The following is a 22,093-nucleotide window of genomic DNA, read 5'->3' as shown; positions in this document are numbered from 1 at the left end:
ATGCTCCGAAAATGGCTACTAGCAGTTTCGCTCCAGGGAAAAAGTATCTGCAAATCTGGAGTGCAAACTCGGCGCACAGGGGTTTTTCTCAGCGCTTTGCCCTCGGCCGCCGCGGGGCTCGGCGAGCCTGGCGTAGTGCAAGCAAGGGTCAGAGGCGGGAAACATTGCGTCGGGAGCCGGGAGCCGGGGACCGGGGGCCGGGAGCCGGGGAGCGACAGTCGTGGCCTCTCCTTCGTATCCGCGCCACCCCGGGCGCCCAGTCCCCCAGCCAGGCCTGGGACTACCCCCAGGAGCACAGAGCCCCATTTAACATCCCGTGCGGGCTTTGCCCGGGTAGGGGTCCCGGGGGTCACCTAGGCCACCCGGGCTAGGCGCTGGTCCAGCACCGCTCGCCGCATCATCTCCCGGGGGAGGGCGACTGTCTCCCAGCCCCGAGGTCAGGATGCGGGCCCGGTATCCCGCGCGTCTTCTGTTAGCGCAGGACCCCCCCCCCCCCGCCGGCCACCGCTCAGCGAACCGGAAGACCCTCCCCCCCTCCACGCCAGCTTCAACCCGGAGGATTTCCAGCCAAGACTGGCCCGCACCGGCGGCCGGCACGCGTGTCCCCGCGCACGCACACAGCTTGCGAACGTCAGCCCTCACGCCGCCTCGTCCCCGTGCCCGGGCGCACGCAGCTCTCACGCGGGCCCGCACACCCGGTGGGCACACGCACCCGCGGCGGGCACTGAGAGCGCAGGAAGGTAAGCGCGCGGGCCCGCAGGGGCTGGGGACCCGGGCCCAGGCCTTGTCGGTGTCCGGGGCGGGCTCAGGGGCGGAGCTCGCCGGTCCCGGCGCGCAGGGTCGGGGCGGGTCCGCGCCGCCGCCGTCCGCGCCGTCCCGCCCTCGGCCCAGCAGCTCGCTCGGTTCCTCTCGCTGCAGCCCCCGCGGTAGCAGCCGCTCAGCCCGCCGCCACCGCCACTGAGGTAGGCGCCTCGGACCCGGCTCCGCGCTCGGCCCGGCGAAGCTGAGGGGGGAGGCGGTGCGGGGGCAAGCGGGCGTGGGCGAGGGGCTGAGGGCCGGGCCCCAGGGAGGGAGCGGGAGCACCCCGCACGGGCCTGGCCGGTCAGCGGCTGGCGCAGCAGGCCGCGCGGGCCGGCGGCAAAGCGGGCTCGGGCGGGGGAGCGGGAGGCCGGACGTCCGGGGGGCGCCTGCGGCAGCGACTCCAGCCTGCGGGGGGACCTGCGGGCGGAAGGGCACGGGCCGCCGCCGCGGAAGGCCAGGCCGGCTGCAGGTCTAGGTGACCTTTCCTGGCGGCGCCCTCTGGCCCCGGATACCGCCGGCGCGGGTCGGGCGGGGGACCGCCTGCCACCCACGCTCGCCGGGCTTGGCCCACGGACCTGTGCGGGCCATGCTGTCGCCGCGGGTATGAGTTCCTGTGACGGCCGTGGCCCTTCGCTCCCAGCCCCACACGCCCTGTCCGGCCTGTCTGGTCCACGCCCAGGGAAGCTGGCGCCCAGCACTTGTCCGCGGGTGCCAGCTCCTTACGGGGCGGAACCGGAGGCTGAGAGTCGACCTAGGCCGCTGGGCCCTAGGCAGTAGGCTAGGCCTCGGGAGAGGACGCCCGGCGGGGAGCGGATGTGGCCTCCTTGGCCTTAGGAGGGATTCCCGGTTCCTTTGCTCATTCATTCACCGAGTATGGCGGTGCTTTCACGAAACTGGTTCAGGGCCCTTGGATTTCAGGGCTGCAGTCCCAGTGACTTGTCCAAGGTCACACAGCCGGGACGATACCAGGCCTGGGTTTTCTCATCTGTGGAATAGGAGTAATTATAGCTCTCCTTCGTTGGGTTTTTGGGAAGAATGAAATGAGTTGGTTAACTCAGAGCCTTGGGTAGAAACCTTGACAGCCTTGAGGCTTTTTGGGAGGATTTAGCCCATCCTCTGCACACCATTTTTACTCCACGTGGTGTTCTGGAAAGGGTTCAATAAACATAAACAGCCACTGTTATTTTATTTTATTTATTTATTTTTTTAAAGATTTTATTTATTTATTTATTTATTTGAGAGAGAGAGAGAGTGAGAGAGAGAGAGAGAGCACAAGAGGGGGGAGCGGGAGAGGGAGAAGCAGGCTCCCCGCCGAGCAGGGAGCCCGATGCGGGGCTCGATCCCGGGACTCCAGGATCATGACCTGAGCCGAAGGCAGTCGCTTAACCAACTGAGCCACCCAGGCGCCCCAGCCACTGTTATTTTAAACATTATTATTAAACACTTGTGTGCCAGGCATTGATTAATTTTCAGGATAATTCAGGAAAAATCCTATAAGTTTATAGACAGACAAGGTCAGGCTGAAGCAGGAAGTTGCGTGTGGGTGTGGAGCTGAGGGAAGCCTAGCCCTCTTTGACCTGAGGGAAGCCTAGTCCTTGACCAGCCTCACCTCTCTGGGGGAGATAGGGAATGGACCCCTCCTTTGCCTAGCACTCAGTTGGCAAGGCCAGGGCAGACTGCCCAGGGCTAGCCTTGTTTCTCCACCCCAGCTCTGGACTGAAGTCTACAGGATTAGGCTTAAGCCCTATGCAGCTTTGTTTTCAGTGCTTGGGGTGGGGCCACTTGGCGCACAGTAGGTACTTGAGAAGGGTCTTTGGGGGTAAATTCACTCTTGCTTTTTATCCAAGAGGCAACTCACCCTTCCTGATAGAAGGATAGTTTTTAGCATTGTAGCACATGGCTTATAGTAGGTGCTCATTAAGTATTTGTGAAATTATTGAATGGGCATATGTAGTGGCTGCAGGCCCAGACCATAGTCTCTTGATCTTGGACATCCTTTCTAAGGGGTACGCACATCTCACTCACTTCCAGAAAATAGCCTTGCTTAGCGAGAGTCACCCATGTTTCAAGAGCTGCAGTGGAATGTACAGCCCTAGAGCGCTGAGAGGCAGAACAGTTTCCTAATTTGAAATAACTGCTTTAAACATGTTACCTTCATTCTGTGACTTTTTCACGTCCTGTGGGAAACCTGTAGAACTGTGTTTCTGGGCCTGCAGGGGAGGGTGACCCAGGTGAATGGGATTCTGCTAAAGTTTTGGGCCTGGTGCTTTTCCCCCCTCTCTGATGGTGGGTGGTTTGGTAACTTCAGCACTGGAGTTGTCCAGAGTAAAATGGTTGACCCTGCTGTCAGTTGATTACTTAGCTTTATTTCTGTCTTCCATTCTGTAAGCAGGGCTATCTGTAGACACAAACACAGTGGCTTAGGGGGACCATAGAGTAAGGAGTTGCCGTGGGCTGCTGGTCCTGATGGGCACTAGGCAGATGTGGGCAGTACCCTTCAAGCTGGTCATTAACCCTCACCTTTCCCGGTAGGATGCTCCCAAGGCATTGCAGTTCACTTTGCCTTTGGTGGAATTTCTCATGGCCTGACCTCTTTGTTGGTGGTGACTGAGAGAAGCATGTCTGTGGTTGAGAGCCAGCCCAAGCCTGCAGGCAGCCCCTCAGGGTACTCAGAGGGTCTGTGGCCTTGGACTTCTTACAGACTCCTCTGGTAGCCACTGAGGAAATGTGACCAGTGGGATCCTCAGCTGGGCCTGGGCACCTTCCTCCTTTTGACTGCTTGCTCTCGGGGGGTGTGGGTGATTGGGTATCTATGCCCTTTACCCAGAACTGTGCTGGAGAGAGTCTTGGAGCGCAGATTGAGTTCACAACACGTCTCTGACGTGAGCCACTGGATCTAGTACAGGTCAAGTCACTGTCTTGTTCCTCAGTTTCTCCACTGTGTGATCTTCATCATCAAAACAGTTGTTCTTACTTGAGAGCCTGCTCAGCACCCTCCTGGGGGATTAACATACGTTCTGTGATGTTGAATCCACCATCCTACAAACCTTGGGAGAGAGGTACTATTGTTTCCTTTTCATGGGTCAGGAGGCTTGAGCACAGAGTTGGGACCCAGGGCTGGCAGTTTCACACCGAGGTAGCACACCAAGGGGCCACTGTGATGAGCTAATAGGGTAGAATTTGCTGTTCAGCCGGGGAGTGTTCTTTCACGCTGATCAGAGTGAACATGTGTCTGGCTGGGTGTAGGCTAGCTGTCAGTGGATTGCAGTCAGTGGAGTCACCCCTCTTCGTTGCAAGGACAGTGACCCTGGGTGTCTATCAGGAGAAAGGTCAACTTTTCCTGGAATGAGGTAGGAGGCGTTCTAGGACTTACCTGGAGAATATTCAGCTAAACAGTACCTCATTGTGGTCAGGGAGGACTCTGGACCCTGTGGTTGAGGGTGACCTTTTGATAACTTGCATAGCACCGGTAATTATAATAAGAAATATATAAAATGTAAACCTCTAACAAAATACTATCTGTGGTGGTTGCATGCCTCCCAGGTACCATTCACTATATTAAGTATTTTATGTTAACAGTCTAATTCAGTTCTCACAGTGATGCTGAGACAGGTACTCTTTCCCCATATTAGAGCTGAAGAAAAGGGAGACTTGTCTTGCCCAGGTCACATATCTAGAGAGTTGTGGAGTGGTATTGGAACTCAGGGCTGCTTGACTCCCAAATCTACCTGCCCGAGCACTGTCTATTTTAACCCCACTGGGTCAAGCCAGGTAGCGAGGCTCCAGGGAACTTGGGGAGTCTGAGGCCAGGAAGGAGCCCTGGGTGCGCCTGGGACTCAGACCTTGGCATGCTGCCTGCCAGTCCAGGCTTTTCTTCCCTTGATGGGTGGGGAGGCAGGCAGGGTGCCCCCAAGTCAGTTACATTGTCTTGAAGCTTCTTACTGAAGGCTTTGCTGGTGGTGGCCTACCTCCCAGAGTGTTTTAAAATAGAAGCAAGCCTAGGAAGCTGGGCTGCCCGGTGTGAGACTGTCGTGGAGTGGGAGGGAAGGACAGCTGCACTGGGAACACAGACTTGCTACCAGAGCGCAGGACGTTGGCTTTGCCAGCATCCTGTAGACCTAACCAGGGCCTGCCTTTTTCGTGAGAAAGTGTGGGATGGGGGTCTGTGGGGAGGCTTCTCGTGGTGTTGGCCCAATATATTGGCTTTCAGAGCTGGGCTGGCCTTCTACTGGGGAACTTGCTTTTCCTGGTCCCCAGAGTTAGGGGGAGGTGCTCTGATTCTAATCCCTGGCTGGTCTGATGCTCCTCCTATATGCTGGCCTAGTTCTGCTCAGACAAACCACCTCTAATGCTGTTAAGAGAAACAGCAGAACCAAAGGCTTTCCTACAATATTCCCTTTCTAAGGGAAATTCAGGATGGTGATGGTGATGGAGGTGATTGCTCTGTTGGTCAGGGTCCTTGCAGGAATCAGGTGCACACTTACGTGCGGTAATCAAAGAAAGCATAATGAAGGGATCATTTGCAAAGTTGTGAGCACAGTGTGGAGCACCTGACAAGTGATGTGTGCCCCCCCACCCCCCACTCTGGGTCTTTTGGAACCTGGATGGGGCCCCTTGGCAGGAGCTGTGGCCTTAGAAAGTAGTCAGTGCCGGGCGCCTGGGTGGCTCAGTTGGTTGGGCGACTGCCTTCGGCTCAGGTCATGATCCTGGAGTCCCGGGATCGAGTCCCGCATCGGGCTCCCTGCTCGGCAGGGAGTCTGCTTCTCCCTCTGACCTTCCTCCCTCTCATGCTCTCTGTCTCTCATTCTTTCTCTCTCAAATAAATAAATAAAATCTTTAAAAAAAAAAAAAAAAAGAAAGTAGTCAGTGCCCACCTGAGCCCCAGCAGGGAGGGAGCTTGGGGAATGAGTACCCCGGCCTAGCTCTCCCATCTTCTTCTGGTACCTCCTGTTGACCAAAACCAGCCATAGCCTTTGATAGCAGTCCATAATGATCAGCTCTTGGGGCATAGAGCAGGATGGAGGTGGAAAGTGGATCTGGAGGGGCAAACAAGGAATATCCAGAATAGGGACACCTGGGTGGCTCAGTCAGTTAAGCGTCTGCCTTTGGCTCAGGTCATGACCCTGGGGTCCTGGGATCGAGTCCCCCATCGGGCTCCTTGCTCAGCGTGGAGCCTGCTTCTCCCTCTGCTTGTGCTCTCCCTGCTTGTGCTCTCTTTGTCTCTGACATATGAATAAATAAAGTATTTTAAAAAAAAAGAATATCCAGAATAATGGATTATGATTAGCCCTGCCGTTTACGGAGGGCTCACTGTGTGCCAGACATTCCCACGTGCTCTTCCTACCTAACTTACTTAATCTTTGCGGTAATTCTGGTAGAAAGGCACTATTGTTAGCCCCGTTTTATAGATGAGCAAAATGAGACCCTGGGAGTCTTAATTTTATCAGAGGCTTGTCCAGAGTTACACAGCTAGTACAGGCTGGTGCAGGTGGAACCTCCGCCAGGCTTATAGCTCCTTCTAGTCACTGTACCCCGCGGCCTGGGCACCCAGATGGGCTGGGAAATGCTGTGGCAGGGAGGCTCCTGGGGTTTAGGTCCTAGCCCTGTTGTACCTTTGCCCTTGAAGGTGGTGTCTCTCAACCCATTGGGTTGAGTCTCCTGACTGAGCTTAAGGCTACCCTGCTCCCTGTGTCGGCCACTGCACTGGTCGTTAGGCGCCTGGATCCTTAAGCCCTGTGCAAACAAAAGTGCTGTGCTGCCTGTTGGTTAGGCTGGGAAAGGCTGAGAGGGAGGGAAGGAGGCTTTTGGACAAGTGGCTCAGGCGATTCTCATGTACGCTAAAATTAGGGGATCCTCTCTTCCTCCTGCCTCCTGGTCACCTGAGAATAGAATGTGCCCCCTCTAGGCCTTGCCTGTTAGCCCTGCCATCTCAGTGTAGTTTGAACCGTTCTTGGAACCAGGATAGATACTTTCCACATGGCTTTTCCTTTTGGCACCTGCACTGCAAGAGCCTTTTAGAACGGGGTTTACTGCAGTGTGGTGAAGGCAGCATAGCTCAATTTCACACACATTGGTTGGATTTTTTTTTTTTTTTCCCTAGGCAAAGAACTTTTTTTTAAAGATTTTATTTATTTATTTGAGAGAGAGAGAATGAGAGAGAGCATATGAGAGGGGGGAGGGTGAGAGGGAGAAGCAGACTCCCTGCCGAGCAGGGAGCCCGATGTGGGACTCGATCCCGGGACTCCAGGATCATGACCTGAGCCGAAGGCAGTCGCTTAACCAACTGAGCCACCCAGGCGCCCTAGGCAAAGAACTTTATTAACCTTGTTTCAAACTTTATTCCCAGGCTTCTTCAGCTTAACTAGCTGCAAAGAATGCATTGTGTGTAAGCAAAAACTGAAAAGAGCTGCAGTGTCCAAGGGGCTTGGGCTTAAAAATATTAGAGATCTAGATTTTATCAGATCCACGAACAAAATTTTAAAACGCAGTCATAATATAAAATAGCAGCTCCCAGTAACTTCTTCAAGTTTATGTTCTTCAGAAGTTGACTCAATTCAGTTTGCTTCATTCTTGGAAGCTTCATCAAAATTCTCCACAAGATCTGGAACTTCATCATCATCATCCTCTCCGGTAGCAAGTGGTGCTTTTCCATCCACAGATTGTTTGGGCAGAGCTTCAGCCAGTCTTCTTAAACTAGTCAGACTGTCTGCACCAAGTTGGTTTAAGATACTGGGTAGCATTTCTGTCAGCTGCTTTGTCTCAGCATGGCCTGTAATGGTGAAAGTGTTCGCTGCCAGTGATGCCTGAACTTTGGGGTTGTTAAAGTGGATCACTGTTCCTTGGTTTGTGAACATATTCACTTCTTCAATACCAGAGATATTGTTTACCCCTAACTTCTTTAAGGAGAACTGAAGTTTTTTTATCATCTGCTGTAGCCGTTCTATGAACCACCTTCTTCTTTCGGCGAGCAGTTCCTTTCCCACCAATGCGCACTTGTGCTTGCAGTTTGGCGAGTTTCTCCTGGTTCATGATAGTTTCTTTCATCTTGTTGGAGCGGAAATGGGACTGCGCGGGGGAATAGGGTTGGCGCTCAGGGGGTCTCAGGCGGACCAGCTGAGATTAGGAGCACACATGCGGGGACGCAAGATGGCAGCTCCATTGGTTGGATTTTTTAGTTTTCTGCCCTCAAAAAAAATTACCAGTATATACCAACAACTTAAATAATGAAGTGGAATAAACACTGAAAATCCTATTTTAACTCCACTCCCTCTGTAAACCCCCTTTCCTTTCCAAGCAGTTCCCAGGCAGCCACAATTTACAGGTGGGCTTACAGCTTTTCCATCATTTGCGAATGTATGAACATACAGATGTGCATGTAAAAGGGTTTTCCTCTAATAACAGGGAATTACACATTGTCTGTGACTTGCTTTTTTCATTTAACTACAGCTGGCCCTTGAGCAGCATGGGGGTTAGGGGTGCTTACCCTCCACGCAGTCGAAAATCCTTGTAAGACTTTTGACTCCCCCCAAATTTAACTACTGATAGCCTGCTGTTGACCAGAAGCCTTCCGGGTAATATATAGTCAATTAACGCATATTTTGTATGTTATATATGTTATATTATTGTAGACTAAGCTAGAGAAAAAATATTAAGAAAATCATAAGGAAGAGAAAATACATTTACAGTACTACACTGAATTTGTTGAAAAAAATCCACATATAAGTAGATTTGTCATCCAAGGGTCAACTGTGTATCAAAGATAGCTTTCTTTGCCACCATGCATAAATCCATCTCATTCTTTTTGATTACCACGTGATACTCCTTAGTGTGCAAGTGTTCTAATTTTATTCATTCATTTCCCTGTTGGCCATTTAGGTTGCTTTTGGCTTATGTGTTATAAATAATGCTGCGGGGGAGCCTGGGTGGCTCAGTTGGTTAAGTGACTGCTTTAGGCTCAGGTCATGATCCTGGAGTTCTGGAGTCCCGGGACTCATCCCACATCTGGCTCCCTGCTCAGCCGGGAGCCTGCTTCTCCCTCTGACCCTTCCCCCTCTCATGCTCTCTCATTCTGTCTCTCTCTCTCAAATGAATAAATAAAATCTTAAGAAAAAATGATAAATAATGCTGCAGTGAGCATCCTCATGTATACATCTTTGGGTGCCTTGGGTGGGTTCCTAGCAGTATAATTGCCACTAGGTTAACGTATGCCCACTTAGGCACTGGCCAGCAGCTGTCTCCAAAGGGGCTGTACTGTACAAAGTACTTAACACCTGGCGTGAGCGGGAGTGACCATTTTCCACACCAATGGTGGATGTTTTCATTTACGTTTTTACCAATTTGTTTGAGTGAGCCTCTCAAACACAGGTGTGTCATTCACTCTAGAGTGGCTCCCTGAGGCCCTTAGAATAAAGTCCACGCCTTGTTCTGAGGTCAGAAGTGGCAGTCATCACTTCTGAAGGCACTTGGGTCTCCTCAGCCGGAACTGAGCTCTCCTTAGGCCATGGTGGGGGTGGAGGGTGCTGGTTGTGGGTCTCTCCACCCCCAATCCCTGGTCGGGCTGCAACTTTCCTGCAGAGCGAGAGCCTACTGCCTGGCTACATTGTCATTTACTTAAACCCTCTTGTCAGATACTAAGTTTCTATTTTTTTTCCTCCTACTGTAAAAATACTTTCATGCTCCTTGCACATTACTCATTAAACAGACATTTATATTGAATATCTGCTACGTGCCAGGGCTTGTCATCTTTGACACATAGCTTTTTACATATTTTGGATAAATTTAGGCATGACAGGCTCTGGGATGCTTTGAGTTCAAGGGTGTGATTTGGGGGTAGGTGTGCACCGGGGGAGTGGTGGGGGCGCTGGAAGCAGAACCGCTGTCACTACCAGGCTACTGATGAGTCTCCCCAAGGCGGAGGTTACATAAGTGTTATGCAGGCCACGCTGGGCGATATACTATCTCCACCCCTCGAGCTCCCAGTATGGGCTGGATTTTCATTCCTCCGCTGGAATGGAGCTTGCATAATCAAGCCAGGGTTCAAGGTCAGCCAGGGTATGGGTGGGTAGGTAGGCTAGCAGGCTGTGGAGGGATACCACAGACTCCTGTCTCCTACCGTGACTTACTGGCTTTCTCAAAGTCATCAGTGACTGGGGGCGGGTCTGCTCAGCCCAGTCCTGTCCATCCCTTGTGTCCCGTGTATCCTCCGGAACCAGGCTGCCAGGCTCTGCCTTGAAGACAAATGGGTTCCTGCCTTTCCCAGGCAGCCTTCTGATTCCCATCTGTCCAGGCCTGGCTGCCTGCCTTCCTATATCAGAGTGCCCCGCTTTGTGCTCAGCCTCTGGAGGCCGGGCTTCTGAAGGCACATGGGGTGGATGCCGCAGAGACAGATGGTGAGCGATTTGGACCTGATCTGGGTGGAGGTAGGGGTTGGGGCCAGCGTTCAGCCTCAGCACAGGCAGGAGGTTACGTGAGAAAGCAGGATGCCAAGCTCTCTTCCCTCTGATCCTGGCCAGAGAAACCATGAATGGGAATCTTTATTTCTACACTAAAACTGTTTTTGCAGTGGGTGCTGAGAACTGTGTAAAAATGGGCATTTCCTGGGTGCTGTTGGCAGTTGTAAGAAAGCTGAGCTCAGAGACAGATTGCCTCGGGCCTTGCCTCAATTCTCAGATAAATGCAGAAGGAGGGGCGCCTGGGTGGCTCAGTCAGTTAAGCGTCTGCCTTCGGCTCAGGTCATGATCCCAGGGTCCTGGGATCGAGCCCTGCATCGGGCTCCCTGCTCCGCGGGAAGCCTGCTTCTCCCTCTCCCACTCCCCCTGCTTGTGTTCCCTCTCTCGCTGTGTCTCTCTCTGTCAAATCAATCAATCAATCAATCAATCAATCAATCTTAAAAAAAATGCAGAAGGAGACTGGGTGGGGAGAGCAGAAGACTGCACCAGAAGCAGGGGGGAAGCTACATTTGCACAGCATTTGGGGGCCTTTAGTGAAGGGGCAGTCATCCTCTTGCCTTCCTTGGTGGGGGTTTCCTCAGGTCCAGGAGTGGGTTTGGCTCCCCACTCATCGGGTGGTGGTTGTGCATCTTCCCTGCGGGGTGCTGAGTGGGAGGCCACACGGAGAGCCTGGCCTTATCCAAGCTCCCTCTGCGGGCCCAATTCCCTTGTCCTTAGATGGTAATCTCTTGAATGGCCAGGTACTTTAGGGTGACGTTTGCTGGCAGTGGAGTGTGTTGGTTTTTGTTTTTGTTTTTTTGACAGGTGGTTTTGCTTGTTCGGTTTTGGGGCTTAGTGATGAGCGAGGGTATTTGGGGGAGCATTAAATGATGAGTGATCTGCCTTTTCCCTGAGGGACAGACCAGCCCAGATATGAAAGCTGCTCCTGTCTGGTGAGGTGGGCCCTAGAGCCAGCAGAGGGTGCTTGGGAAAGGCCCTGGTGCCTGAGGTACAGGGAGGTCTTAGCTCACCGGGAGATACTGCCATCGTGCTGCTCTTCCCCTCACCCTGGGGCTGAAATTGTGGCCAGCTGGGGAAGGGCAGCACTGAAGAGGGGTGCTCAGTTCACCGATTCCTGTTAGCATTGCTTGGGGTGGAGAATGTTGTGGGCCCTTCGCTGAGATGTTGTGCAGATTTCCTCAGGACTGCATTAGCTCAGCCTTTGACACAGAGTTGTGTCAGTTGCTTCTCCTGGGAGGTACCAGGCCGTCTGCGGCCAGAACATATGCCTTAGGCTGGTGGTATTCTGTTCTGGAGGACCTGGTGGATGGCTTCCTGGTCTGTCCCCGGGGTGGGTGTGTCTGTGAGGTTTGTTTGGGGTGGGAGGGGAACAGGTCAGGAGAGGGGAGTCCCCAGACCTGAAACAGCCAATGGGGACAGCCTAAAGTGAATCTTCCCCCATGTTCTTCGTGCCCTGACCCTAATGCGGACTGAGCTATCCTTGGTTCTGGCTTGATCATGTGCAAGAAATAACAAGAGCAACAAAAATAGGATAGCGTCAACAGCTCACTGGCTGCTTCTCTCCGCTCTGCGCTGACACAAAAGTGCGCTGAGGCAGAATTAGCAAAACCTCTGCAAAAAGTAAAATAGGACTTGGACCACAATTTTATAATTTAAAATGGTGGAAGTTTAGAGTTGTTTATTTTCTTTTTTTTTTTAAAGATTTTATTATTATTTATTTGACAGAGAGAGACACAGCGAGAGAGGGAACACAAGCAGGGGAAGCAGGATAGGGAGAAGCAGGCTTCCCAAAGAGCAGGGAGCCCGATGTGGGGCTCGATCCCAGGACCCCGGGATCATGACCTGAGCCGAAGGCAGATGCTTAACCAACTGAGCCACCCAGGCACCCCAGTTGTTTATTTTCTAGTGTACTCATTGCTTCTGTGGGCTTCTTGCAGTGTCTTAGAAGGTTAGGTCAGCAGTGCGACTTCCATTGGGGATACTGTCCCCCTGGGGTCACTTGAACCACTTTTCATTGGGTTCCCACTTACCGGGAACATGCCATGCAGGTGTTTATTTGTGTGAATACATACATATGTGACTTCAGATGGGGTATATGCAGATTCATTTTGGCAATTTAGGTATAACTGTATTTTATTTTATTTTTAAAGATTTTATTTATTTGACAGAGACACAGCGAGAGAGGGAACACAAGCAGGGGCAGTGGGAGAGGGAGAAGCAGGCTTCCCGCAGAGCAGGGAGCCCGATGCGGGGCTCGATCCCAGGACCCTGGGATCATGACCTGAGCTGAAGGCAGACGCTTAACGACTGAGCCACCCAGGTGCCCCGTATAGCTGTATTTTAAAAATTAATGGAACCATCTGTGGGTTTATTGAATTTCTGCTAATTGAAGCTAATGATTCTGGAAATGGAGAAGATGTAGGCGATGGTTGTTTTGTCATGGCTTCTCTCCTCCTGGATGGAGCACACTGTGTGTGCTGCCCTGGATTAGAATTTTAATTCTGTGTTGTAATACATCAAAGCAAAGCCTTAGGGCAAGGACTATTTGATTTACTCACCTTCCTTGAACACTGAGGTGTTTAATAAATGCTTGTTGATTGACTTAGTGATATGCAACAATTTCAAGTAGTACTTTGATAGTTGGTTTTAAAGATTTATTTATTTATTTTATAAAGAGAAAAGAGCACAGGAGAGCAGGGGGAGGGGGAGGGGCTGAGGGAGAGGGAGAGAAGCAGACTCCCTGCTGAACATAGAGCTCCATCTCACGACCCTGAGATCATGGCCTGAGCCAAGATCAAGAGTTGGGCGCTCAACGGAGCCGGAGCCACCAGGTGCCCCTGATGGTTTTGTTTATTTATTTATTTATTTTATTTTATTTTTTTTAAGATTTTATTTATTTGACAGAGAGAGACAGCGAGAGAGGGAACACAAGCAGGGGGAGTGGGAGAGGGAGAAGCAGGCTTCCCACTGAGCAGGGAGCCCGATGTGGGGCTCGATCCCAAGACCCTGGGATCACGACCTGAGCTGAAGGCAGGCGCTTAACCGACTGAGTCACCCAGGTGCCCCTAAAATATTTTATTTACTTATTTGAGAGAGAGAGAGAAAGCATGAGCAGGGGGAGGGGCAGAGGGAGAAGCAGCCTCCCTGCTCAGCAAGGGGCCCGATGTGGGATTTGATCCCAGGACCCTGGGACCATGACCTGAGCCGAAGGCAGATGCTCAACAGACTGAGCCACCCAGGCGCCCCCCTGATAGTTGGTTTTAAAAATAAAGTCCCATTGCAGCTCAACAAATGTTTGTTTACATTAAATTTTCAGGGGTGTGTGTAGTTTCGTTTCCTTCCAGGTGAAGAGTTGCCTAATTGTTTGGTTTTACTCTAGTCTCTGTGAGGAATATGATACTCAAAAAATGTGTTCCCCTGAAATGCAAAGTTTTTTTGAAAAGTTACATTCATTTTGGCACATAGTAGGTACTCTGTAAATATTTTGTTGAATGAATTAAATCAGAACCGTATGGAAAATAGTTTGGCCTGAAAAAGCTCTGATATCTCTTCAGTGCATTTTTAATGTCATAGCAGCCGACATTTTGTAAGAAGATAAGTTTTATTGACAAGAGTCTTGCAGTTCACTAAGTAGTTGGCTCATGGGAATGTGTCTTTGACAATTAATTCGTTCAGCAAATATTAACTGATTCCTGCTATATTCTGAGCTTGTACTCGGTCCTGGGGATGCCAAGGAGAAGAGATCTAAAGGCAGGCTGATCGGCTATCAACAAAAACTTATTAGGTATGTCAACCTCTGGATACAAGGAGAAGCACGAGGTAGTAAGGCTTCCCTGTGCACACCTGGAACTCTGCGCCGATGGTTTTTATTGGTTGTTAATTACAGCTAATAATTTTTATTGATGGAAAACTAATTTCCCTAATGACTGATGTATTTCTTCTGGTGATTCTTTTATTGTAGCAGAAGATGGCTGTGCCTCCCACGTATGCTGATCTTGGCAAATCTGCCAGGGATGTCTTCACCAAGGGTTATGGTGAGTGTTTCAGTTCACCGGCTGGGTTGGCATGTTTGGGATTTGACCCATCACATTTTGAGAGACGCGGGTCAGTCAGCTCTTAGAACTTTCATGTTAGGGAAAATAAGACAAGCTTTCTATGGCTAGTAAAGTAGTTTTGGTTTGTGCACCCGGTAGGGGCAGGCTCGTGAATTACTATAGGCAGTGGACATTTTGATTTTCTCTCCCACGGGTGGGAGCAGCTCTGTGTGTGCCTTTGCGGTAGAGTATGATTTCTCAATGTAGCGCGTTCTTAGGCACGTGCTCATGTGTCGTGTACCTTTTTCTCACATTCTGCTGGGAGTGCAGGTGGGGCCCTGGAGGTTGCTGTGCCTTTTCTTTCTGCTACCGTTTGGTGGCACCTGAGCTCCACACGTAGGCAGGCAGCAGTGGAAACGGGCTCCCTACACACTCATGCCATTTTGGAACAGCAGAAGGGAGGCAGAGATGCTACTCTCAAGTTAGTTATTTCACCTATTAATAGTTACCATCTTCTTTGTTTAGGATTTGGCTTAATAAAACTTGACTTGAAAACAAAATCTGAGAATGGACTGGTAAGTTGTCTGACCGACATGGAGTATGGGTGTTTATTGTAGATCAGTAAATAGCTGCCATGTCCTGGGTGGCAAAGCCAGATGAAAGGCCCTTTTTCATTATGGAGAGCTGTGGTTGTCACATTCATTGCATCCTCTATGGGATGGGTGGTCCAGGGGAACCCAGCCGACAGGTCCCCAATTTAACAGCTTTTAATACTCAATTGGCAGGCCTCAGTTTTATTTTTCCTTGTTTCTTATTTTAAAACTGACTTGTTTTCGGGGCGCCTTGGTGGCTCAGTTAAGCGTCTAACTTCAGCTCAGGTCATCATCCCAGGGTCCTGGGATCGAGCCCTGTATCGCCTGCTTCTCCCTCTGCCCCTCCCCCCACTTGTGCATGCTCTCTCTCTTTTTCTCAAGTAAATAAATAAAAATCTTTAATAAAAAAACCTGACCTGTTTTCAATGCCACATAATTATTTTAAAAAATCTTAGTAGTTCCTTTTTTTTTTTTTAAAGATTTATTTGTTTGTTTTAGAGAGAGTGCATGCACAAGCTGGGGAGGGACAGAGGGTGAGGAAGAGAATCTCAGAGAATCTCAAGCAGACTCCCGCTGAGAGCAGAGCCCAAAGATGGTGGGGCTCTATCTCACAACCTTGAGATCATGACCTGAGCCGAAACCAAGAGACGGATGCTTAACTGACTGAGCCCCCCAGGCGCCCCTTTAGTAGTCCCTTATAGATTGTGCGTGTGGCAATTGTTGGGAAGGAGGAAGTTTTGGGGTTAATTTACTGCAGTGTCATCTTTAGCTCAGTGCTTTTTCTCTCTAATAGGATGGAAGGGGGATTGCCTTCTTTTCTAGACTAAAGCATTACCAGGGAGGAAGGAAGCTGTCTCCTGACAAAGAATTCCCCAAGAGTCCTTTAATCAACAGACTTCTTTAGCCTCATCTGTATTTAAATATTGACTAGAATTACAGGAATAGCTTTTGCCCCCACACATCCTTACATAAGTGGACGTACGTTCTGTTCAGGGTGGCGTCCTGCCGGCATATAGGCTGTGACTCTCTCTCTCCTTTAAAGGAATTTACAAGCTCAGGTTCAGCCAACACTGAGACCACCAAAGTGACGGGCAGTCTGGAAACCAAGTACAGATGGACCGAATATGGTCTGACGTTTACAGAGAAATGGAACACTGACAACACTCTAGGCACAGAGATCACTGTGGAAGATCAGGTAATGGTCACCCGGGAAGAGACACAGTTTTATTCATTGACATCTGTTTCCCTGCCTTTTGACTAAACCTGGCAAATTTCTTTTCCGTTCAGCTTGCACGTGGACTGAAGCTGACCTTTGATTCATCCTTCTCACCAAACACAGGGTAAGAATCTCTCTCTCTCTTTTTTTTTAAAGCAAGGACGTACAGCCGTGTGTTACAGTAAGGCTCTGGGCTGCCCGCTGTGGTTCTCCTAGCCTCAGTTGTGGAGGGCTATAGGACTTGGGGTCCAATCATGCTGTTTCATGGGAGTGAGGTTGCTGCTAGTGCAAATGGCCAAGGCTGTAGGGTAGCAGACGAGGTTTGGAAGCAGGGGCTAAGCGATCACTGTTGCCACCCCCAGTTTTCAGGCTGGGAGGGTCCTCTCCCCAGCTTTCTACTTCGGAGCACTGAGAGAGTGTGGCTTCTAACTGGGGGGGGGCCCCGGGGGGTGCTCTTTTGGCTCCCCCCCCCCCCCCCCCCACCCTGCCACAAAGCAATTAGGCTTGACAGTTATTGGGCTCATTAGGAGGCAAGATGGTGTGTTGGTTGCCTCAGCTCCTGAGTGCTTTTCAAAGTGGCTACAAGGGGCACACTTTTTTTTTTTTTTTAACCATTCAGATAAGTAGGTTTCTTTTTTTTTTTTTTTTAAAGATTTATTTATTTATTTGAGAGAGCGAGAATGAGAGAGAGAGAGAGTACATGAGTGGGGGAGGGTCAGAGGGAGAAGCAGGCTCCTCGCCGAGCAGGGAGCCCGATGCGGGACTCGATCCCGGGACTCCGGGATCATGACCTGAGCCGAAGGCAGTCGCTTAACCGACTGAGCCACCCAGGCGCCCAGATAAGTAGGTTTCTTAAACATGGGGAAGGTTGTTTTGCATACTGCTGATAGGCTCAGGGGCATATACTGAATTTCATTTGTTAGTTTTCAAAAATTGTAAAATACACACATAAAATTTACCATCTCAGCAGTCTTTAAGTGTACATTTAGTGGCCTTATGAATTTCATCTTTTGCCATTCCATATTACTTCTTTTCTTCTCTTCTGACAAATATCTTTCAGAGGAAGGGTCTACTGAGTTCAGAGGCTCTACTGCATGTGGGTAACTACAAGGGACTGGGCAGACAGGGCTTCTGTCTCTGGAGGTTATAGTCTTTTTGTAACTTTGTTACGGATGACGTGAAGACCATTGGGCAGGAGTTGCATTTACTCTTGTTCTCATTTCTGCTGTAGTTTCTCCCGCAGGAGCGTTGCATTCTTCTCGCCTACTTCCCTCCAGGCACCCTGCTGTGATGGGAGAGGTTACCCATAGAGACCCTCTGATACCATGCGAGGCAGGAGGATGTGCTCACATGCTGAAATTTGCTGCCTAGGACTTTGCCTGCTGCCCTGAGATGGCACACTTTGGAATTTGTAAGGGATTTCCCATTATGTTTGGGAGGTTTGCAGAGAAGTCTCCAGGTCCTACAGTAATATACATAAGAGGAACATTTTTTTAATTTAACTTTTTATTTTGAAATAATTTTATACTTAACATACATAAAAATGTTGCACAAGTAGTGTGTAGAGTTCCCTTATTATTATTAGTTAAGTCTAAGTCCCTTAGACTTAACTTCTCCTAACGTTAACGTCTTACATGACTACAGTATAATGATCAGAACCAGGAAATTTATATGGCTTTCATACAGTTAACTAGTCTGTTGTCCTACTGATGTCTTATTTCTGGTCCATGATCCAGTTCAGGATACTAGATCACATTTAATTGTTAAAATCTCTTTTGTCTCCTCTAATCTGGGACATAGTCTTTCTTTGTCTTTCTTGGTCTTTCTTGACCTTGACAGTGTTAAAGAGGATTGGCCAGTTATTTTGTAGAATCCTTCGATTTGGATTTGTCTGATGTTTCCTCATGGTGAAACTCAGGTTATGCATTTTTCACAGCCACAGAAGTGATGTTGTGTCGTGTCTTTCTTGGTGCGTGATGTCAGGGCATGGATGTCAATATGCCTCGTTAGTAGTGACGGTAACTGATCACTTGATTAAAGTGGTGTTTGCCAGGTTTCTCTATGAAGCTATTTTTCTCTTTGTAAATAAGTTTGTCTTGGGAGATACATTGAGACTATGCAAATATTCTGTTTCTTATCCTTTGACTAAGTTAGTATCCACTGGTGATTCTTGCCTGCAACAATTGTTTGGCAGATGGTGATTTTCTCTTCCCATCATTCCTTCTGCATTTATTAATTGGGATTCTACTGTAAGGGAGAGCTCTTTCTTCTCCATTTATTTATTTAATCAATTATTTATATCAGTATGGATCCATCAACATTTGTTTTATTCTGTGGGTTATAATCCATTACCATAATATATTTTATACTCATTTGTTTTAGATATGGCCATTGGGCATGCCTAAGTTGACATCCTGTGTTTTTTATAATCCCCTATCATTTCTTTTGAGCTCTACTTCAGAAGATGTACCAGGCTTATCTTCTGCTTGTTCTTCCCTAGTCCTGCTATCAGGCATTTCTCCAAGGAGCTTCAGTTCCTTTTATTGAAGAATGGTGTTTATTTATTTATTTTTTTTAGATTTTATTTATTTATTTGACAGAGAGAGAGACAGCGAGAGAGGGAACACAAGCAGGGGGAGTGGGAGAGGGAGAAGCAGGCTTCCCACAGAGCAGGGAGCCCGATGCGGGGCTCGATCCCAGGACCCTGGGATCATGACCTGAGCCGAAGGCCCACGCTTAACGACTGAGCCACCCAGGCGCCACAAGAATGGTGTTTAGAAACCAAGGTTGTATCCATATTGCTCCTGGGCATTTGAGGCAGGTTTTGGATGACTTGATGAAGATTGGAAATGAAAGCTGGCTTTCCAAAGCTACTAAGGGGGATAGCCTGGGAAAGCATCCTGGCTTCTATAAGGAGCTGAGCATAGACCACATTTTGGATGAGGCTGCAGACTCAGATATCTACGGACCAGCACCCACTCTGGGTACCCACCACAGAAAAAAGCCAGCTTGTTAACCAGAAATCAGAGTTATGCCTTGCTCAGGTGCTTGTCAAGTTAGCACCATGAAATAGCTTAAAAAAAAAAAAAGTCCCAATAATATTTGAAAGAGGGAAAACTCCAAAGGTGTGGAGTGTTACATGGGAGTAGGAACCTGGAGAGAAACCTGAGTCACTGCCCCAGCACTGTCCATTCTCTGGGGACTTTGTGCTCCTGCCAGAATTCATTGAGAACAGTATAAGGGAGGCACTGTGTAAATGGTCAGGTGTGGCTGGTGCTCACCACTGTTCAGAGGTCCTGCCACAGGCAGCACACTTTGTGGTTGGCAGCAGCTTTTTACCTGGTGGTTATAAGATGTCTGGTTTTTATAGTTCTTGGTCTCCTTCTCTTTCTAAATGTCAGCCTCTGAGCAGCTGTCTTTCATCAATCACCCCACTAGCATGGTGCCAATTGGATAAGCCAAAACCTAGGCTTCTTCCTCCAAAGAGCAGGCAGATCAGAATAGGTTTATTTTGAGTTTTTCCTGTTGAGACAGAATTTGTTTGGTTCTTCTTTCCTTCAAAGCTTGAGAAAATGCAGCAAAGCAACTTGAACAAAAGTTGCAAGTGTCGCTGTCATTTATGAATGGTGTTCGCTTTATTTTCAGCTATGATGTCTGAAATTCTGTCATTGACAACTTGGAATGTTTAACCTTAAATTTTTTCTTTATTTTTATTTTATTTATTTATTTTTTTTAAAGATTTTATTTATTTATTTGAGACAGAGAGAATGAGAGAGAGCACATGAGAGGGGGGAGGGTCAGAGGGAGAAGCAGACTCCCTGCCGAGCAGGGAGCCCGATGCGGGACTCGATCCAGGGACTCCAGGATCATGACCTGAGCCGAAGGCAGTCGCTTAACCAACTGAGCCACCCAGGCGCCCTTAAATTTTTTAATATAGAAAATTTCAAACATACAAAAGAAAACAGTAAAAAAAAAAAAAAAAAAAAAGCCAAATAGTATGTTAAGCCCTCATCATGTTCCTATCACCCAGCTTGAATAATTATCAACCCATAACCAATTATGTTTTATTTATACATTCATAATCTCTCCCTCAGATTATTTTGAAGTAAATAACAGTTATCACATAATTTCGTCTGTAAATATTTTAATATGCATCTTTAAGTGATAGGATTCTTTTATTTTTAAGTATTTTAATTCCAATTAGTTAACATATAGTCTTAATATTAGTTTCAGGTGTACAATATAGTGATTCAACAATTCCATACATTACCTGGTGCTCATCATGACAAGTGCCCTCCTATCCCTTTCCCCCCTCCCTTCTGATAACCATCAGTTTGTTCCCTAGAGTTAAAGATAATGGAACGCTTCACGTATTTGTATGTCATCTTTGTGCAGGTGCCATGCTCATCTTCTCTGTATCATTTCAATTTTAACATATGGGCTGCTGAAGCAAGCACAATATTGATTCCTTTTTAAAAAAGTATAACCACAATATGATTACATTGTAAAAAATTAATCTCTAGCCTGATCAAATTTACATGATTTCATTTTTTTTTTTTTTACAGAATCAAAAATTGTCCATGCAGAATTGCAGTTCATATGGCTCCTTAAATCTCTTTAATTTTTAGATTCTCCTCCTTTCCCCACTCCCCTTGGAATTTATTTGTTGAAACTAGATCATTTGTCCCGTAAGAGTACATATAGACTAAATTTTGCTGTTTGCATCTCTGTGGTGCCATTTAACTTGTTCCTCTGTCCCCCATGGTTACTGTGAATTGGTAAAGTAGTGGTAAAATATAAGTGGAGCTCTATCCTTCCATGACTTGGACGTAGAAGGCTTGGTTTGTTCTTTGTATGTTAAAGTTAGTGCTATTCACAATTCATTCATTAGGGATTATAAATTGGTGATAATTCTACTTTAATCATTCATTCTTCATGTATTAGCTATAATATTTCAATAAAAAGAGACTTCTCACAAACTGTTGGTTACCTTGAGATAGAGTTAGTGTAGGAAGGGTGGAATAAATGTTTGCTTCCTTTTTAATTTATTGTTTCAAAGTAACACTTTGGTTCTCTAGTCTCTGAAGATGACTGATGTGTGTGTTTTAAGTGTCAGTATGAATGAATTCATAGATGTATACATATTTGTTATGTTTCAACCCATTGCTGGCGTTATTCTTAAAGATGAACTCATTGTTTCATGTTTGAAGCCCTTAGGAATCTCTTCAGGCTAGCTCTCAAGTCATTGTGCGCCAACCCCAGTATTCTTTGATAGTTTTGATCAATGCTTCAAGCTCACCTCGCACATTTCCTGTCCTGACCTGTAGTCTGCTGTTTCTTCAAGGGGCACTGTGCCTTTTAGGAGAGAATGGTATTTAGAGTCCAGAGTCTGGGTGCTGGGGATGACGCTTTAATCTCAGTGTGAATGAGATTGGGATGGACAAGGCTTTGTAGATCCCAATCGCTGCTGAGAATGCACCTTGCTATGGGAGGATGTCCATTTTGTAGTTGAATAACAGAAAATAGTCTAAATTTTATTTGATAGGTGTGGTCTTGTCTCCCGTGTTGACCTTTGGTAAAGGCAGGGTAATATATTTGCAGGGGACATGACTCACCTACCTTTCCTGAGCAGTAGGCACAGGAGGCACTGATCTGGTCATATATGCAAATTTGGGATTAGCAGACAAGACCTGCGGACTTGTTCTGTCTCGCAGGACTTCCCAGCTCCCATGCCTGCAGGGCCCCAGGTTGCACATCAGTATCCAGGTCTCTCACTGGGATCTCATGAATACTGAATTAAAAGCTATCTGTTATATTTACTTAGACGGGATCTATCTAGTATTTCTTTCTTTCTTTACTAACTGAGTGAGTCACCAAGTAAAGCAACCATCTTCTTAAAAGCTGCTGTTGGGGCGCCTGGGTGGCTCAGTCGTTAAACGACTGCCTTTGGCTCAGGTCATGATCCCAGGGTCCTGGGATCGAGCCCCGCATTGGACTCCC

The 22,093-nt window shown here is 48.3% G+C and overlaps 2 protein-coding genes and 1 non-coding gene across 4 annotated transcripts in view; 1 reads left to right on the top strand and 2 right to left on the bottom strand.

Moving 5' to 3' along the window:
- The first annotated feature begins 880 nt into the window (after positions 1–880).
- VDAC1 (voltage dependent anion channel 1) overlaps positions 881–22,093 on the top strand; it is a 30,305-nt gene continuing 9,092 nt past the window's right edge. Inside the window, exons 1-5 of one of the 2 annotated variants that reach the window (XM_021702173.2) lie at positions 881–962; positions 14,212–14,284; positions 14,810–14,859; positions 15,920–16,072; positions 16,165–16,217. In XM_021702173.2, the coding sequence (XP_021557848.1) occupies positions 14,218–14,284; positions 14,810–14,859; positions 15,920–16,072; positions 16,165–16,217 (323 nt within the window). In that variant the 5' untranslated portion in view covers positions 881–962; positions 14,212–14,217. Of the gene's footprint in view, positions 963–3,783; positions 3,861–14,211; positions 14,285–14,809; positions 14,860–15,919; positions 16,073–16,164; positions 16,218–22,093 lie in introns of those variants that run through there. The other variant, XM_044917131.1, reaches the window with a different exon arrangement.
- On the bottom strand, positions 7,356–7,868 carry LOC110591290 (transcription factor BTF3-like). The gene is given in 2 exon segments (XM_021702175.1): positions 7,356–7,721; positions 7,723–7,868. Coding segments are annotated over 2 exon segments (489 nt in total). The 5' UTR covers positions 7,846–7,868.
- Positions 20,444–20,550, bottom strand: LOC123325350. The gene has a single exon (XR_006540369.1). It is a non-coding gene; the product is annotated as a U6 spliceosomal RNA (small nuclear RNA).

The sequence above is a fragment of the Neomonachus schauinslandi genome, chromosome 7 (genome assembly GCF_002201575.2).
Source record: "Neomonachus schauinslandi chromosome 7, ASM220157v2, whole genome shotgun sequence".
NCBI classification, from domain to species: Eukaryota; Metazoa; Chordata; class Mammalia; order Carnivora; family Phocidae; genus Neomonachus; species Neomonachus schauinslandi.
The sequence above is the reverse complement of the archived record's forward strand: the minus strand, read 5'-3'. Positions and strand labels throughout refer to the sequence as shown.